Here is a 20,285-nt window from a genome sequence, read left to right as displayed (position 1 = left end):
TATATATGCATTTATCTGATAACATTCATTTTTTGTTAAAATTTTTCTTTATTAGTAAAAATTAGTTCAAGGTTGTATATAAGTATGCGATACAGATAAAATGGTACACAGGTGGTACACGGCTGGTCGCAGGGTATAATTTATATGCCATGGTTGTCGGGTTCCTCTTGGCTATCTAAAAAAAATTGCTACAATACAGTGAGTCCTCGTTTAACGTCATTTACCGTTCCTGAAAAATGTGACAATAGACGAAATGACATTAATCGAAACATAATATCCCATAAGAACCAATGTAAAAAGTGAATATCTGCTCCTAGACCTCACAATTCCTATGAGAAAAAAATGTTAGTGTATCATATATGGGGCATTTTTTACGATGGGAATGCCAAACTATGGCATAAATACGAGTTCCTGTCTTCATCGATGACAATAGCAGCAGTGACGTAAATCCTTCTCCATTTTTGTATCTTCCCGCATTTACTTTTTGGCTTTGCTATGGTGGTCGCTCGGGCGAGCGTCGCCTGGGCATCATCATCGCTGAAACATCATCGCAGTTACAGGAACCAAAATTATTGTGAACACGGCGAAAAAATTGACGACAAAAACTCTGAGTTCTACACGGAAAAATTCCTTGAAATCACTTTTTAGGTTCCTGAAAACCATAATGTCAAGTAAATCCTTGTGCACCTACCTAAGAATTCATTTTGCAGAAAATTTGCTAAAACCGTAATTGCAATTAACATTAAACACACCGTTTGACACTTCTTTTAGACTGAGTATATTACCACCCACAAAACGAACAACCTGCAACGCTCGCCGCTTCGCATTTTTTCTCGCGCGAAATTTAAAAGACTTGATGTTATCGCGAAGCGAAGGAGCGATAAACGAATGACGATCTCAGAATTTTCGTGACGTTAAACGGGGTGACGTAGAACGAGGACTCACTATACTTTGTGCGATAAAAAAATCATGCTATAGACAGTCAAAAGGACATCGTGAGAATACATGAGGCCATTCAAGGAAAGCAAAGCAAAGAGTATTCGCCCAGTCGCACAGCGTACTTTTTAAGCCATGGGTGTCTTTTACTCTTGCTGGTCTAAAAATAAATTTCCTACAATAATTCAAGCTATGAAAAGTTGCAATATAGGCAGTCGAAGTTCAATGTAAGATTACTTTAGGCCATTCTGGACCAGAATGTACGAATAATGTTGAAACCTTTGGTTTTTTGAAGATTGGCATACTTTGTACACCAGCGCCTCCACTCGAGTGTTAACACGTTGCGTATGGATTGCGATTTTTTTCCCGAACATTCCGGACGGATGACGAAGATTCTCGTCATTTAGGCGCGTCAACCGAAACAATTTTAAAGCGTACAATATGTATTTGTTAGTACATTTTCAGTTGTTCTTCGTTATTCATAATGAATTGATACATCATAACGTTTGATTGGGTAAAGTTATATTCTTAACATTAGCTTTTTAACCATGTTTAAATCAAAGGCATTACGCCCTAAAAGGCACATATTTCCAGAATCAGCATTCCTAGGAATTTAAATACCCCGGTATGCAACGTGTTAAGTATGTTGGGACTAGCCATGGTGATAACTTCATGGAGTCACCCACAATGTACTATCATTTGCAAAAGTCTTGCAACAAATCGAGCGGCGCCACTTTCGCTCCATTGTCAATTTCTGGCCACCATTAAGTTTGAATGATCACTATCTACGTATGAATCTTCATGGTAGCTCGGGAACGACTCACGAACGGGTCATCGTGACACGGGAGTGAGACGTAGGAAACCATTACGATGCTCAGTTGAGTAAACCAGCGTAAATGTTTTTAAGTCGTCGCGGCGTTTGAGATTATTTTTGTACCCGTAGTTGCCTGGAGTAGATAATTGAAAATATTTACCCGTTAAAAGAGTGGGTACCTATGAGGCCTGGCTTCCAATAGTAAACCCCATAAGGCCGGCTGGGGCGATTTCGCCATTAGGAACAGAAATCAACTCGCTCGTAACCCTTTTTTTAGGGATTCAACGTCATTCAGGAGACTTTATATTAAGTTGTTGAAATATTTGTTCGATATAGAAGAATTAATAAATGAAAAAAAATTAACCGGCAATTTTCCGGAAAAAAGCACGACTCTGTCGTTTCCACCATATTTAACGTATTATAACGTAATTCTTTACGTAGGTTGAAGCTGATAAAGATAGCTCCATAAGCTTTCTTCTTCATTAATTATCAATTTGTTAATTGGATAAATATATTTACACCGATGGAAATGTTTCTTCGGGAAAAAAATGGAATTTTGATTGCCAAAAAAAAAATCGTTAGGCCTCATCGTTGCAAGCAGAATGTGTCTCTATTTTTACTCTTTACATATCTAGGAGGGGCTTAAATTTTTACGATAGAACTAACATATTTAGTTATTCCAAGTTATTCCAAGGATTGTACTTAGTAGATCAGCTATAAGTCTCACATTCTGTCCCTTTCCGACAAAATTACTGTATTAAAAAAACACTGATTGTAGAATACTGAAGCCTAAAGTTTGAAAGTAAAATTTTTCACTTAATTCATATTTTTTTCTATCTCTAAGAAAAACTTCCGTCACTCCTCATTTACGAAACGAAAAAGGGTAAAATTGTTCTGAAAAACTTTACTGGAGAAATTAACTTGGTAGGAGATGGCGACAAGTTGATGACAAATAGGCAGCATACTACATAGACGGACAGCATAATCGCTGCAAAATATCAATCATAATTTTCTTTTTAATCAGATAAAATTGATCTATTTAAGAAATTACGTATATGGAACCTTAGATTATTACGATAGTTCTCATTCCAAAGGTTAATAATGTTGAGCAGTTACGGACCTGTAAAGGAAACCATATAGCACTAGAAATTACATTCACCAGTGATTCTGATTGGAGTTCCTTCAAGAAAACGCAATTGATTCGTCCTACCGCGCTAACAACGCATGATTCCCGTCGCACAGTCATTTAAATTAGAAATTGTTGCAAAAAATGCTCAAATTCAACAGCTGGTACCCTCTTAACATAAATTTCAAAAATAGAAAAACTTAAAATAAAATACGGCTGTGCGGAGGATAAAAATTTTCGGCCACGGGAAGGACTTGAACGCGGGCCCCTTCTATCATCAACCCGTCTGTCTATCCACTGAGCTATTTGAACTCAAGGCCACCAAGGCGTAATTTTGAGTATTTGTTGTTATTGTAACACTGAGCTCCTTCATGTGCTTCTCCTACGGCTTCTCACTTGAACGAATTTTAACAAAATAATCACTTTCTCGGTATATTAGTCTTTTATTCGTTTACATGATTATAACTTGAGCACGGAGGCTTTCGCATACTCTATGTTTCGGCTGGTTAGTATATACAATAGGAAAATAATGATGTTGTCGCCTACGACTTCGGTATGGTGTCGTCTTTTTAAGTTATTGTTATTTGTTATTATGTTTCAAACTCGGTACTTGTATTTCTAATGAAGCAAACGTGTACATTCATTACAAACAGAAATTCTGTTAGGATTTGCTTACGTCCTTCTTACTCGACTTGAAAGGTTTTATGAAATGAGATGCAGTTCCACTGATGCCTTAAACATAAAACGTATGGCCAACAAACACATTTCCTAATACAATGTAACCTACATAAAATGCAAGTAGATAATTCAATTAATAATGCTAAGTAAGTATCCTACATTATTCCGAATTCATCAGTATATATGTAAATGATTGCATCTAAATAATATAACTTAATCATCAACGACATAGCAGCTTAGAGTTATTATTCGCATTCACACTAATTCAGCAGTAAAACATATTATCAAACAATACCTGTTGAAATCCGACAATCATTAAAAATGGGACTTTTAGCTGGAATTAAGTTTTCCTCGTCATACTTTGAATAAGTGGAAAGGAATACATCTTTACCGATTGACGGACGTCGGAGAACTCTGTTATTACTTACGCAACGATTAATGCCGATCAGCTTAACTAATTCATATTTCACCTGTTTGCTCAGATATTTATATGATGTAACACTGGGAATTTCAAAGCTGCCTCGTATCATATGTCGTACATATTGTATTAAAACATCAACCCGAGTCGATAGATGTAAACAAAAGTCTACCATGTTCACAGTGAACGACTCGTGATTTCCAGCTCTCTGAAAAGAGCTGAGATCACTCAAAAAGAGCCAAAGTACCAACTTTTTAAAATCTCTCCGAGGAATTACCTTCGATCTTTCCTGCCGCATTAATTGCTACAATGTGTTTGGGGGAATATCATGAACATTAATTTCACTTAAATGGAAGCGGTCAAATCCCGAGACTGAAAAGGATGACAAAATACCTCACCCACCCAATGACCCGTTCTCCATGCATTGAACCATGAAGACTAGTATTGGATTGTTGCATACACCCGAAAACCATACAATTTCCGGGCACAATCTTTGTGGAGCGAAAGTGGCGCCGCTCGATTTGTTGCAAGACTTTTGCAAATGATAGTACCTCTTCTATCCCAGAGTTCATTTTTGAGCATATATAAATAAGAGGTCAATCACAATAGAAATGAATCCAAATCATATACTACATGAAAGATTCACATTTTAAGACAACACTGTGGAAAATATTTATGTTCTGCTTATGTTGCCCCAAGGATGTTGTAATACGGCCACTTTGTGAACTGAGTACACGAAGTATCTTCCTGCGTAATTTGGTTTCGGCAGCTATTTAGCTTTTTAGTTGTTGATTAAGAGACACATGTCAATTTTTATATAAACGCTTGGATATCACATTGAAAATCCTATTTCATCAATATTACGAGTATGCTTCATTTGTTGACATTGAAGGAGGTGAGTTTATCACATTTACTTTCTCCACAGAGTATCCAAGGGGATGAGGCAACTGATGACAAACTGGGGTCTTCTGTTGACACAAAAGACTTCATTCAAGATGAGATACCAGGCACCTCACATCTCGCTCATTCAGTCCAAAGGACTGAAATATACATTCCTGTGCCAGACTCCCGTCAATTCAGAGATAATATGTTGGTAAGTTTTTTCTCATCCAAAGTGAAACCCTAGTTATACGACCTTAATTTATAGATGCACAAAAGTTAAGAAAACACTTCGCTGTTTCACAAATGTTTAGTTTGTGAAACAGCGAAGTGTTTTCTTAACCTTTGTGCATCATGAAGGAGTTTTACCATGTCATGCCAACCACCATCGCATTTAATTCATATATATTTACTAGGTTGCATGACGAAATGCTTTAGCCCAGTGTAACTGAATGCATTTCTATGGGAAGTCACCCTTGCTTGTGTGGCTATGGAGAACAGATGCCATGAGGTGAAAAAAGGAGGACAGCACCACATTAAAAAAGAGATAAGAGGAAAAGTAGGCCACTTGAAAAATAACGTCAATTTTATAAGTTGGATCAATAAATTTCTTTCCTGTATGTATTTAGGTTTATATTTTTCTGTGGATCTAATTTTCTTAAGCAATTTATGTACTTGCAGCTGCTAGTTACCTATTAATACATACAATACGTATGTGGTTTTCATGAAAGTTGTCAGAATTGGTCAATAAAATAAGAAAGACAAAGGGGGAGTTTTCCACAACATACCTTTCGTTCAAACCCTGCTATTTACAAATGGTGCACACGGTTCAAAAGAGGAATCCTTGCTGAAGGTCATACACACGATAGAAGAACTTGGGATTGGACTCTAATCAGTCAGGACAGAGATGGAGAAAGGACTCCTGGCCTGACTGGCTGAGCCTGTCAATTGACCTGCTCCGCACTGAATGTTTTTAAATGATATGAGAAGAAAATAGGCATCTTGAAAAATAGCGGAAATTTCATAATTAAAATTAAAGAAGTTGATTACACCTATAATTTTATATCTATTTTGTGGACCTAATTTTCTCTAGCAATTTTTGCATTTTTAACAGCTAGCAAGGTAGCCGTAATCAGGTTTCCTATGCACATAATCAATAATTTCAATGAAAAGGACAATTTCCCGCTCATAAAAAATCCACCCGGATACCGGACAAACATCCCAACTGTACCCACTGGCAGGTGTTATATGAATAAAAATATCTGCTGGCTCCTCCCGACATCAAGGTGCAAAATGGTTAAAAAGAAAGGATGAATTGAGGAGAAGCAGGACACTTGAAATGTAATTGCGAATTCATAATTTAGAAAAAAGAAATTATTAGCACTGTGATTTTGTTTTTTTTTGTTTGTGGATCTAACTTTTTCAATCAATGTTTTGCATTTTTGACAGTGTTCTGTATTTAAATTTTTACTGAGGGAATGTTTATTTTGTTTCTCTCGGTGGACGGTAAGGATAAAATTAGGTAAAATGCCCTTTCTGCAGTTGTATTTTGCCATGGTGGGCTGGAGAAAAATTTAGAAATTTTGAGAAGTTCTGAGTTGCTAATAGTAGATAAATATACTTAATATAATATAATTTTCAAAAATGAGGACATTTACCTAGTCTTCAAAAATCAGCCCAGTCACTGGACATACATCTACAAAGGATGACATGTCTGGACCGACCCGGATGTCTGAACAAATTATATAGGCAGATAAAATAATATAAATGTTAAGATATAAAAGTGTTCTCATAGTATATTTTTTTTAATTGAGCCCATGTCCAAATGGGCACGTCCAGATTAGTCCGAACGTCTGGTCACCCTATGTGTGACCATCAGTTGCACAATATGAGGCAAAAAGTCTGACCGCCCTAATCTACTTAGGTATGTACATTGATCTTAGTTTATTACATCACCATTCTTGTGAGAAAAATGTCACACTTCCCAAGGAGGAGTCCCATGTTGGACTGTCTCATTTCTCCTTTCTAGCCTATTGTCTTTGCTACAGCATAGATGAATCTCAAGATTGCTCTCTTTTTCTTCAATCAATCTTCCTGCTTGACATCAATGTACGAAGTAGCCAGAACCTTTCATAATATTTTTATAAGCAAGGGAAGCACAATAGAGGACCAAAATGAACTTATTCATTTAGTGATTGAATCTACTAATGACAACAATACAAATAATGTAAACATGAAGGAAACATGTTACCTTTATGTAGAGTGAATGTGTCTCTCTCAACCAAAGGAAGTTTTGCAATGTCCCTTCCACTCTCGCTGTTTCCTTTGTGTTGTGTGAGTGCACATGCCTCAACTGATGAAACGCTAGCAAAGCACCTTCATCCATTGCTAAGTCTTCCTCTGATCTGAGTGCTTGTAACGGGTTTCCATTTGAGTTTCACCACTATGAGAGTTGACTACTATGAATACTTCCGTCCCAGTAAACCTACTCTGTATTTGTTTAGTCCTGCCTCTTGATTCTTGCGTTATGGCCTAAGGAGACTATTTTCATGTTTCAGGATTGAAGCACACAAGACATAATTCTGTCACAAAGTGGATTCGCAGATAATGAGGGTTTTACTGCACTCCTTTGAAAATAATGAAAAAACACTAATCTCTCTGTCCCTATTGTTGTGATGTGTACATTTTTAATGCAAGCTATAATGCCTTATAAAATGCAATATAAATAAAGCTTCTACAGGATGGAATAATTTGAGTTGGAAGGTGAAGAGTTTTCCCACTTATACTGTGGATCGCACATTGAGAAGCATTCCACACTAAGGTGTGCAGAGTAAACTGGTCATGTCTGCCATTTCATTTTAGGTTTTCACGAAAATCTTGTGCAAACATGATTTCAGCCAGCTTGAGTGGTCTCAGGGGCCTAAGTCTGTAACTTCGTTTTCTCCCGAGTTGGGAGAAAAGAGACTCGTGAAGCTCCAGTTACATCCAACTGAAGTCTGTAACTCGTTTCTCCCGGTAACGGAGAAAACTTTCTCCCAGTAACGGAGAAACTGACTCTCCTGGAGAGTATCTTTCTCCCGACTGAAGTCCGTAACGCGATTTGGAGAAACTGACGCGCCCTGGACGGGAGCTTGGGAGTCACCCGCCCGGGACCCGGCGATTCATTTTCTCCATAGGAGAAACGAGGAAAATACCAATGGCGGACCGTTGTGGGCGATCGTACTGCGGTTCTAATTGTATTCTAATATGGTTTTTTACGTATTTGTGACAAAATAGAACACGAAAATGCATTCTTCTAGTTAGGCAGGCAACGTATGTAGTGTAATTAGTGACAAGGATAGAAATTTTTGTATGGCTGCATTTGCAAGGAAACTACGTGCAGTGAACTTTCATTGTGCCTCTAGTATAAGTGAACAAAATTTGTGTCCTTAGTGAACCCCTTAGTGAATTGATTGCACATAGACGATGAAGTAAAGAGTGAAGTGTGTTGTGAATGTAACATCTTCGACGAAATTATTTCGTACGTATATAACTTAGGCTACGAATCAACTGTGTACATTACGATGAAAGGTATGTAACTATTGCGAAGGGGATATGTTTCATATTTGAACTTGTCTTACTTTAGGGATACATCGAACGCCTGTTAATGTTCATTCGTTTGTTCGCTTCTAAGTTCTGTTTGATTTTATTACGTATTGCATCTATTATCAATTCCCAATTCGTTGTGAGATGTGAGCTTGGCAATGTTTACATTTCACGCATTTCGTTGTGTTGTTGTTTGTTTTTGTTTTGGTCATGTTATTGTGAGAGTGATAGTGAAATTCGAAGTTTGTTGGTGTTACAAAAACTGGTTTAGCAAAATGTTTCAACCTATTCATTTAATTGTCTTCGCAATATTAATGTGAAATAACGTAATCTGATTCGTTAGTGATTAGTAGGAAGTGAGGTGTAAAGAATCCTTTCGAACTTCAAGGAGTGCAAATTCTTTTAGTGTGTGCAAAGTGATTGGAAAACCGATTATCATGTTTTATTAGTGTTACATAATAGTGTTTTATATTTATTGTGAGCCAAGATATTTATTGAAACAGTTGATTCCGAATATAATGATTATAAGTATTAAAAAGATAGAAATGTGTGCGTTGTAGTGCTGTATGTGATATGATGAGCAATAAATATGTACAAGTAAGGGTAATTTTGCTTTGTTTTCTCTATATATACCTCTAGTAAACCATTTTCCCCATGTTTTCGCTATTCTACGCTGTCAGTATTTGAAATTTTTAAAATTAGCGAGGCAGGTTGTTGTGTTTCCTAAACTATAACATTTTGGGAGATTGTAACATATGTTACTAATTGCTGGCACGTAGGTATTTGCAAGAATAAATATGTACCATTCACACATTTATCTTAACGTTATTTTCTTTACGATTCTTTTCTGCATAGTAAAGTTTTTCAATTTTCTTTTTCCACTCCCACATTGTGTATTTCAGCTTTTCGAAGATAAATGCATGTAATACTGACGTTGATAGTTATGTTTTTCCATACTCATCATGCATTCACCAATGAAAGTAAGCATCCGAAGTGCAAAAAAATATGCTATATATATCATCAATGAATACAGCGGCCGTTTTTATACAAGATTACCTACATCTAAAACATAAAAATGCTTTGGTGTTACGCATTAGTCTCTCCTTTTTCAATGGTATAATATACTCTTTTGTGTGTACTAATGAACAAATATATATGCGATGGATTTAAATCGATTTATCCAATATCAATTATAATTTCGATGCATCAATTTCTTTTATTTGAAAGTTTAACTTTAATGATGAACGAGTAGCCCTTATTACAGGTGAGAATCGTTTGATTTCCCTCTCGTTTTTTATTTGAAACAAAGCTTTTCTATTGGTTCTTCACGGTATCGCCGGCTTCGGATTCAATATTTTTCATACCTATCTGCTCTTCCTATCCGATACCGAGAATTAGAGTTTTCTCCGGTAGCGGCCAGGAACTGATGTTTTCTCCGCCGAGTTACGGACTACAGTCGGGAGAAAACTACCGGAGAGTACACTTTCTCCGGAGAAAGGAGAATTCAAGTTACGGACTTAGGCCCCAGGTGAAAGAGTTTTATTGTTATCATTTATGGTTATTTACATTTTTATTTTGACCCCATTGATTGGCACCCAGCATTATCTTCTAGGTAACCGTGAAAGATGAGAATGAAGACCCTCTCAGTGAAGGTAATTATCCTGTGATGAAAACACCGGATCCAGATGGAATTTCAAGTAATGCTTTAGACCCATTGGCAACTGACGACTTGGTAAGTTCACGTTTGCTTTGTCAAGTACATCCTGACCGATTCTGGTTTCTTTTTCAAGGGAGATTAAGGGAATCAAAGTCCCAAAATATTTGGCCTATTGGCCAAAAAGTTTTTTTCAACTAACATGTTGTGTCGTTCTTGAAGAAATCGTTCAAAATGAATAGTTCGTTGTTCTGAACAGAATTGGGGCATACAGATGCTCTGGTCACTCACCTTTTTTCACTGAGCAAGTGAGGGCTCTGACGTTATGGCATTTCCCATTTTTGTGAGCAAGGAAACACCACACTCAATTCCTGTCACCACAAAACAGAAGGACGGATCATCATCATAAGTCATAATGCATGTTTAAGGCAGCTCTCCTGTCCGCTAACCTTTTCATTGGGAGGTATTTCTTCTCTCTGACATCATTTATAACCTTTAATATTCTTCCAGCAGTCCTTCTACGACTGTTTTTATCAGGTCATCATGTCTCATTATGTGGTCAACTAAGTGTTCCTGTCTTCTGCCAAGGGTTTTCAGAAGAATTATTTTTCCCCCCCTCTCTTCTTAGCACTTTCTTGTTACTTGCATGGTCGATCCATTTTATCTTCATCATTCTTTGGCTGCACCATATTTCGAATTCTTCTACTCTAAACTTCTTTGCTGCTGTTCAACATCCAAGCCTCACATCCATGAAGAGACATGTTGAAATTCTTTTCATTCCATATTGTGCCAACAAAATGGAAGGGAGACAAGTGAAATTCATGCTACATATTGTAGCATTTGGTACTCTCACCCTGCGTTATTGTGATGTCATGATCAGTAGATAACCAATCATAGTGTGGTTGGGTAACACTAATTATTTGAATCATGATTTCCTGGTGAAATTGTTCCAAATGAGAAAAGGCTTTCATGGTGAATGATAAATCCTGTTGTGTATGTTCTGGTTGGCTGTATTGTCACGCAAAAAGGTGATGCAGTTTCTAGCCAAATATACCAAACATTAATTGCTCCCATAAAGGGATTTATATAAGGCATATTCTTATTGTAGCAGATGTGGATGTGGTGAGAACTATGGATTAAATTATATGGAGGACTCAGGATTTGTCCTTCACCATATTTTGAAAGGGTACTAGATGTTGGCAAACCAGGGTAGGGCAGGGTGGTTGAGAGGCATCAATTTCTTTCTGTGAGCTGATTTTGATGGCGCCTGTTATATATTGAACTTTGATTGAAATAAAATATAATGATTACCTTTTATGGATGAAATCAACTTTTTTGCACTACATCTGCACATGTACACAATGATTCTTGGTTGTCGATAATGATGTCATGAGACCATGATGTCTCAAATTGTTGCTGATAAATTTGTTGTTCCTTTTTAGGAAGGTTTTCCTATGGCTAATTGAAAAGGCAGAGTAACTTAATGGACCATATTTTGTCAGTCGATAAATTTATCCCGCCTTCCTCTCTGGGATCAGAATAGCTAATCAGGGAATGTTCCAGTTATGCATACACCCTTTGTTTATGTTTTGCTTTGATCTTTTTGCTTCTAATAGAAATTGGTGAAATCCTGTTTCAATGAGGTGTGAATTTTCTTTTTTCCTCAGAGTGGCATGGGAAGATGTGGGTCCCCTTCTGTAAAAGCTGATCAGTTCAGTGATGATGGAGGAGGATATGCACCCAATGATAGCACTAATGGGGCCACAAATGACCTCGTGTCCCAAGCCTCTGATCAGGTAATCATAATAATAATAATAATAATATTTTAATTGGTCCAGTGATTTCTTTGCACAAACATAAGACATGTGAAGGAGTATATAAGATACAAAAACAGTATTGATGAAGAAAGAAATAAATTTTTATTACAAGAAATTCATCGTAATTATGTGTATAGGTTTTTGCACAACAGTCGCAGTAAACATGAACACAGAGGGGTGATGTAATACACTTAATTTTTGAAGTAGAGGGTGAAAGGAAGTGTGTAAGGAAACATTTTACCTGAGAGTTGCAGTAGCCTCTTGAATTTTGAAGATCATTTTAGAATTGGGTCTAAGGCCCCAGATGAGGATTCTAAATATCACATTTAGGCAGAATTCACCATAATAAATAGTCAACAATTCATCAATAGCAAAAATTTATCTTATAGAATAAAAAAAACAAGCAATGTCATTTTTCGGCAGAACTTTAGAATATGTTGCTCCAAAGAGTCTTCATTATCAAGTTTTACACCCAGGTTTGGAGAGCTAAGGCTCTGTGGAATATACATAAATTTTCAGAGGGATCTGTTTGTTTGGAGCTGGTTGCATACACTGTTGAGTCACGTGCATTGGTAAACCTTAAAATTTCTAAAAATTACATATTTAGATTATTACCTCAAAAAGTTATATTCGTTTGCCTAAAGTAATACACATTTAATGCAGTTAATACCTGTGAAACACCCTTAAAAAGCACCAAATATCAAAATGTTATGAATATAGCATGTTTATGGTTCTTTTAGGCTTACTTTTTGTATGTTAAGAGGGAGGTATGATACCCACTGTACTTAAGGTTAGATAGGCAGTGGAATGAGTAAAACTTGCCATTATTGTTTGCAAGCTATGAATGGCTCCTTTATACTCCAAAGCTATTTATTGCCTGGCTCACTACTGAATACCAAACTATTTTATCCTGACATGTAGAATTACAACTCCTTGGATCATCATAGTAACCTTGGTAGATGAAATAATGCTAGGGTAATAGTCATATAAAGCAGGGACTATGATTACCATCCGCAAAATGCAGAAGAATTTTAAAAGGCTACCATGGGAATTCAAGGTTGGTAATAAGTCCAGGTATTGCAGTAGGATGAGCTAACAGTATGATGGACTCATGGCAGGTGAGTGAACACCTCTCACCCATCTCTCAGCAAAGCATGCTTTGTATTTTTTTCTGTACTCTTTTGAGCGATTTGCCCATACTTGAATTTTATGTGATTCTATATTTTAGAAGACTATTAAGAATTTTCATCATGATGTAAAACATCTGGAGGATACAATCCACTGAATACAAATGCATTTTGCATGTGTGAGATAACTCAGAGTGACGAATGATGAGGGCATCAATATTTTGAAGCATTTACAATTAAACCAAAGTCTCAGTCACACTTTCAAGCATTAGAAAAATTATTATTCACACATGAGTTGCGTTTTTTTCCGGATACTAATCCTGCATTTTCTTGAGAAGATGAGTTATTTCCTTTTTTGAGCATTGTCGTACATTATAATTATAGTACAATTTAGTGCACATAAATGTAAGGTGTACATAAATACAAGGTGTACATGTGAATATTAACAGGTGAATTTTTTGAGGTGGTGTGTAGATTGTTATCAATGCTATATTTGGGAGTCATTATTTTTTGACGAACTAATGAAGCTATTTCTATATGTATATCTGTATCTTTGTCGTTAATGATGCTGATTTTGGACTCATGTGCAGGCACAGACCTCAACATCTTCCCAAGGTGAAGAGATGGATGCTGAAGGCACTGGAGCCATCGAGATAGACCTGGTCTCTATGCTGGTTTTGGCAAAAGAAGAACTATCACCCAAGGAGACCGATACCACTGAGGTATGCATGAAATTTACATTCAATTCAGCCATTATTCCCCAGACTGCATGTAGGGCTTTTACCTTAGGTTACTTGGTATTTTAGTGTTTATTTTAACCTAATTAAGATTAATTTTCAGTAAAAATGATTATATACATCATAATATATGATTTGCATAATGTTGCATTTACACAATGCTGGGAAAACTCTGGAAAATAAAAACAAAAAAAGAACTTTTGAAAATTTAGGTTGCATATTTTATTTTTCACTGTCTTTTCTGATGTAATATTCAATAACATTCTCTTGGAATTAAACATAGATCTTTTCACAACATAACTTATCTTTGATTTGCACACTCGACATCTTTGCTGGGAATTATGAGTATGGCTGAGGATGAAATGCCCTATTCTCCCTTGAAGAGCATGCTGGGGTGTGTCATTTTTCCTAAGGTGTCCTGCCATTGGGCACAGATTTTTATGTTAAATGTCATCAGCAATTGTATTGGAAACGATTTCTTACCTCAGTAAAATTTTACGATCTTGGACGAAATTCTAACAAAGGAATTTCTTTTCCCATAACTTAAGCGTAAAATCACCATGGGTTCACCACTGCACTATCAACCCCTGTTTAGAATAGAGGTTTTTTTCCCTTAATGTGGATATGATAACATGAAAAATAATTATCGAGTAAATCTACCCATCCCATTCCCTGATTGTAATCGTTGATGACATTTCGATTTTCTTCAGGAATCTTCGTGAATACCTTTTCATCTTTACTATGGGTTCCATAAGTAATTTGAAGCTACAGCGGTGACACAGTTATCATGCCATTGCACTAAGAAAATATGTTTTGACCTGACAAACAAATAGTAGAAATCCCCGTTAGTTAGAAGAAAAGAGAGGTAACTCAGGATTGCACGGACAAGTTTCCAAAGAGTTACTAGAGGCTCCACCTTCCATCACAATCCTGCTTCGACTAATACGGTGCTCACCGTCTCATTCTACCGTCTCTGAAACTGAATGCTTCTGAAGCTGAATTTAACATCTACAAAGAAATACTTCGACTTAATGACATGGGAATGACATTGCCCTGTATTGGTTCCATATGTGTGTGCCTAACAGTTTGACTCTACAAAGTACCAGACGGTTTGATGTAAAGTTGGTACAGATGGCCACCTTGGAATAGGAAATGCTATTCTCGCTTTACTTTATAAACTCATAACCTGTGAGTGCCAAAATGCTGCTGAACTGCCTCCGAGAGACTACGATGACGATTAAAAGCCATACTGCTAAGTTTTGTTATGCTTTGAGAACAGCCCTCTGGTCTACCAGTGAATTCCCATCACTGAGTAAACACAACATTATTTACAACAACCATATTCATACCAGGAATGGCGAAAGTTTATGACAAAAATAAACATGATGAAAAAAGAAACAGAACTTAGAGAAAAAATTACCTCTAGTAGGATTACTCAATAAATATTAGTAAAATATCATTTACAATTTGTAGTACTTCAAAGCTTCGAAATGGGCAAATTTTGAAGTAAGATGAAAATTATTATTTTAGTGAAAATTTTTACAAAAAAAGCTGAAAGATATATCAGAAATTCAGAAAACCTGAGAAAAAATTTATCCTGCATAAAGGATTTTTCTAATAAATACCATTCAATAATGTTGTGTTTATGCAATGCGTGGGATTAATGGGTTAAATTAATGGATTAAATTGATGTTTGGGGAAATCCTGAATTTGTAGTACTTTAAACACTGGTACTTGAGCCCAAATTGTGAGAACTTTATCATTATTTTCAAAATGGGCAAAATGTATTGTAACCGTTACCACTTTGCATTTTTCATGAGTAACTTTAACCCTTTCACTGCTGTGGACGTACCTAGTACGTCCGCACGACAGACTGCGGTGGACGTACTTTTTCTTCCTCCCTGCCATACGGTCAGCACTTCCATGAAGCACTTCGAAGGGACCCACTAATCCAGGACCCTTTCCTCGACGAACTCACCCACGCAAGACCGTCTCATCGGCCCTACCAGCGGGGGCCATACCTCCGGAAAAGTGACCGCTCTGACTGCAATTTGAAAATCAATCAATCAATCCGATCATCACAATATGATTGTTTTCATCGCACTCCTGCCAATCAAGCAATAAAGTACGTCTTTGAACCGTGTTTCTGCGATGAAAAATAATGATTTTGTTAACTTTGATATAATGGCCATTTTCCGGTGGTCCGCAGCCACGTTTTGTTGCAAAGTTAACAAAATCGTTATTTTTTATCGCAGAGACACGGTTCAAAGACGTACTTGATTGCTCGATTGGCAGGAGTGCGATGAAAACTATCATATTTCGATGATCGGATTGATTGATTGATTTTCAAATTGCAGTCAGAGCGGTCACTTTTCCGGAGGTAGGGCCCCCGCTGGTAGGGCCGATGAGACGGTCCTGCGAGGGTGAGTTCGTCGAGGATAGGGTCGGGGATTAGTGACCCTTCGGAGGGTGTACCACACCCATCCTGGAAGTACCTGCTCCATGGGCCCAGGAGACGCATTTGAACATTTTCGCCGCATGTGAGGAGAAGGTTTCCGGAGATTGAACAGCAGTGAAAGGGTTAAATTCACTTTCACAAGATAAGGAGAACTGCTTCAATATAGTGTGTGATTATGTGGTTGTGTGTATACAGCATAGATTGAATGGAATTCTGAGAGTTTCCCCCTCCCCCACGATTCTCCGCTTTCCCAATTTGGTGGTTTTTCCATGATGTGTACGGGGCCAGTGAAAGGTCCACATTTTTCCCAATCCCCTCCCTGCAAACAACACCCGTGTGCAGTGAATGGAGGGTGACAGAACCTGCACCCCTTCCTTCTACAAAATGAGAACATGCTTTGGCAATCCCCCTGCCCCGTGGTGAGTATTCTATGAAAACCCGCTTCTTCCTAAGTTTCCTCCGGGTGCCCCAACCTCAGGAAACTAACACTCTCTGTTTAGTAAAATATGGACGAATTTCAGCTGGAAGAGACACATCAAACACGGCTACATATTGCAGCCGAAGGCTATGCCCGACAGCTGATGGTGTCTTGCCTGTCTGATGGAGGAGAGGTAGAAAGAGAAGAGAATGGTCGAGGTTAGACTGTGAGGTGAAGAGTGGTGAATAAGAGAAAGTAGGAGAACTGAACAGTAGATTTGCCATGCCAAGAGAAATAAGGTCAACCCACAACGCCTTGAATTAAATATTCTCTCAGCCCATGGTGAATGTCCCCTGCAGGAGACAGTCGAGGGGGTCATCCCCATCCATGACAGAGAGCCGATAAGTAAAACTGTTATCCCATATGACTTCTCACTCCTCTAGTTCAGAAGATTCATGAAGAAATCCCCTATATAATCAAGAATAGAAGAACTAACTCTGAAGAAGACTGTTGCCCCTCAATATTTTTACCTTGCATTTTGCTTATTCTTTTGGCCTACACCTTTTCCCTGGAAAGGAGTTTATATTTTAGTATTTAGGACAGCATGTTGTTGGAGAGTGTGTAGGGTTAGTGTTGGTGTCGTCACTTTATTTGATTTTGTATTTAGCATGAGATTCACAAGAAATGAAGATTCTTGTTTCATTTTTTTAGAAATTTAATTTGTAAATCTGATATCTGCTTACTTTCAGCCTACTGTTATGGAGATTGGGGAGCTGATCCAAAATCGTACAATGGCCATGGAGTCTATGATAGAGGCAGAGGGTGAGTGCTTTGTAAATGACTCTTCAGAGAAAAGATTTTTAACTAATTCTGACCAGGCGATGTCCAAAAACTAGATCTGTTTTCAAAAATACTTTAAATTTGATTTCCTTCATACTTTCTTTCTACACTCTTATTTTACAAAAGCTAGTTTTTTGTCATCTTTCCATGAAGTTCATGGAAAATTTTAATATTACATGTGGCTCGACCCCGGGTCCTCGGCATGACAACTGGGCGCTTTAACCACTAGACTGATGCTCACCATTTGCAGAGTGGCTCTTATACATGAATATATTTCACCTGTAAATGTTTAAATGCATTTCAGTTTAGACTATTTGGTTATATAACCCCATATGGGGGCTGTTTCAGGGACATCTCCCAATGGACTATGTATAACACAAGAAAATTTGATTGAATTGTGAGACCCGGTTTTTGGACACTCCCCATGTGAAGGATGTAGCACTAGTATTTTTTGTGTATACATCCTTTAGTTTATCCATCGGTTCATTCTTTAGTTTATGATTTATAGTTCTGCTTGACAATTTAATCAGATTGGAAAGTGTCTAGTAAAATTTTCATCATGCATCAGTGGCATTCAGCAATATATGCACTCATGTGTATTCATATGGGAATTCCAGTGTACTTCACCTAACAATTTTGTCATTAAGACTGGGTAATAGAAAAAAATCCCAAAAAATCACTTGAGAAGAATAATGGGCATAAGAATCCATTTATGTGTCATGTCAGTTGTGGAGTCCATAGATAATATGAACATTGAACTTGTTGAAATGAGATCAAGTGGTTTTTTTCGGTTTTGAAATGATGTTAAAATTTTGCTTTGTTACAACCCCAACCAATTCACTGTTTTGTGCGGTAGACAACTGTGCTTTAATAGGCTTAAAAGTTATTCATGGAAAAAGTGAGATAAGGAAAAAAACTGATTTGGCCGAAAATAGGCTATACTTAATTTCAATGCCTTGTGTGCAGCAGATGTAGTTCTGCAGAGTAATGACCAGGCCCTGCTTACTTAACCCTTTCCTGCCGGAGACTTTGAAAGCAAAACTTTACCACGCTACGAGTAGCATAAGAACATTTTAAAACTCCCCTTACGGAGCTCTTTTTTGGGGGTGAGTTGCCCGGGTACACTCGTCCCTCGGATTTGGGACCCAACTCAATGGGGCGCCCGGCCATTATCCCTGCCTCTCACCCGACCCTCTGACCCTTTCTTAGCGGGAGTCCGTGGTCAACTTATTATTTTACCAGTGTTTTTATAAATAATTATTGATTACGATTTCTGAAAAATTACACTTACATAATAATAAACAACATAATTTAAAGCATTGTGAAATTTTAAACGGGTTTCTAGCGTTGATAATAACCTAATTAGGACCTTTTCATTTTTCAGAAAGTTAGATGTTTGAAGTTTTTTTAGAAGGTAGGGTGAGAAATTGGAGAGGGAATGCATTCTCGTACGGGCAGGCATAAGTACTAAGAAATGGGTTTTAGTGATAACGTTTTCATAGAAGTTGAGGATGCATTCTGCAATAAAGAAAAAAGGGTAGGGAAAAAGGAATTCAAGCCTGAAAACCCATGAAAGAACTAGCAAAATAGTATACTGAGGATCGCTTTTCTTAGAATCGGAGAGGGCCGTCGAAAAATTCGGCGAAAATGTCATCAGCGCTCAACACCTGGACTGTATGAATGCACGTGCGATATCATTGTGAGAGTGGAAGGTTTGGTTTTTCCGCGTAGTTTACCCGAGACATCGTCCGGCAGCTGAGCACATGTTCCACCCAAAATGAGTAGCTAACAATAGGGCATACAACGCAGGTACGAAGTTGGATGTACAAGTTACATTACTTTAGAATACCGGCGTATTAGTAATTACTCGGGGGAAAATGAATGGATCAGAAAAAAAGGGTATGTAATGTAGCTTGTTATTTGGATTGTAACATTCATGAGCGATAAAACAATAAAACAACAGCATCTCCCCATTACATATTTTTCATCCCGTAAGATGAAAGAACAAGGTATTAAAGCATTCACATGAGAAATTCGTTAAAAATAACACTAAAATTTCATTTAAAATTTGCCTACTTACAGAACAAAACGAAGAATTCATTACAATAAATAAAAAAATTTGAGTTTGCTACAAATTATTTTTTGCAAAAACCATTGCCGTTTCAACCACTTCACCGCAAGTTCCTGCTGTGGGAAGGATGATAAATGAGTGGGAGGGTCGGGCTTAATTGCCTAAGGGGAGGCACAAGGGTCTCGCTAAGCTGGGTCTCGGGCCGGGCCTGAATACCAGCGACCATAGCTACCGCTGCGGTTGGTTCCCATGCCCCGCGACAGCCATACCCGACATCAGGTCGTCTGTGTAGAAAAGTTTGCGACAGCTATACCCGACGTCAGGTGTTCTACGTATATAATGCCCGTCGGCTCCACCCGACGTCCGGCGCGAAAGGGTTAATTCCCATGGTAGCCTTTACAAATTCGTCTGCGTTTTGTGGATGATAACCATAATCCCTGTTTTTTTTACTATTACCATTCCATTCATTCATCTAACAAAGGTTACTATGAAAATGCAAGGGGGTGTTATTCCATACGTTGGCATAGCAGTTTTTATTTCTGTAGTGAGTTTGTGACAGCTATATCCGACGTCAGGTCTTCTGCGTATAAAATGCCCGTCGGCTCCACCCGACGTCCGGCGCGAAAGGGTTAAGAAATAACTTTTAATCCCTGAATTTATGTGCGAAAGAAAAGTTTATGAAGTACCTCTACCTTCAACTCTGTTTCTGATTATGCTAAGCATAACC

General features: G+C 37.6%; 2 protein-coding genes across 2 annotated transcripts in view; both read left to right on the top strand.

The window, feature by feature from the left end:
* The window catches only part of LOC124172058, a 31,172-nt gene extending 30,497 nt beyond the window's left edge, over positions 1–675 (top strand). The window contains exon 6 of the mRNA XM_046551465.1: positions 649–675. Within this exon, the coding sequence (XP_046407421.1) occupies positions 649–675 (27 nt within the window). The remainder of the gene's footprint in view (positions 1–648) is intronic.
* A 4,103-nt stretch (positions 676–4,778) lies between these two features.
* Positions 4,779–17,543, top strand: LOC124172057. The gene is made up of 5 exons (XM_046551464.1): positions 4,779–5,065; positions 10,049–10,168; positions 11,758–11,886; positions 13,625–13,756; positions 17,397–17,543. The coding sequence occupies exons 1-5, from the start codon at positions 4,841–4,843 to the stop codon at positions 17,541–17,543; spliced, it is 753 nt and encodes a 250-aa protein (XP_046407420.1). The 5' UTR covers positions 4,779–4,840.
* Positions 17,544–20,285: the final 2,742 nt, after the last annotated feature.

The sequence above is a fragment of the Ischnura elegans genome, assembly GCF_921293095.1.
Source record: "Ischnura elegans chromosome 13 unlocalized genomic scaffold, ioIscEleg1.1 SUPER_13_unloc_1, whole genome shotgun sequence".
Classification (NCBI taxonomy): Eukaryota; Metazoa; Arthropoda; class Insecta; order Odonata; family Coenagrionidae; genus Ischnura; species Ischnura elegans.
Note: the sequence above shows the minus strand (reverse complement) of the source record. Positions and strands in the feature narration are given on the sequence as shown.

Coding starts and splice junctions, on each gene's coding strand:
- LOC124172057 (XM_046551464.1), top strand. CDS start 4,841: ATGCTTCATTTGTTGACATTGAAGGAGGTGAGTTTATCACATTTACTT. Junction 10,169..11,757: donor CATTGGCAACTGACGACTTG/GTAAGTTCACGT, acceptor TTTTTTCCTCAG/AGTGGCATGGGAAGATGTGG. Junction 13,757..17,396: donor AGGAGACCGATACCACTGAG/GTATGCATGAAA, acceptor GCTTACTTTCAG/CCTACTGTTATGGAGATTGG.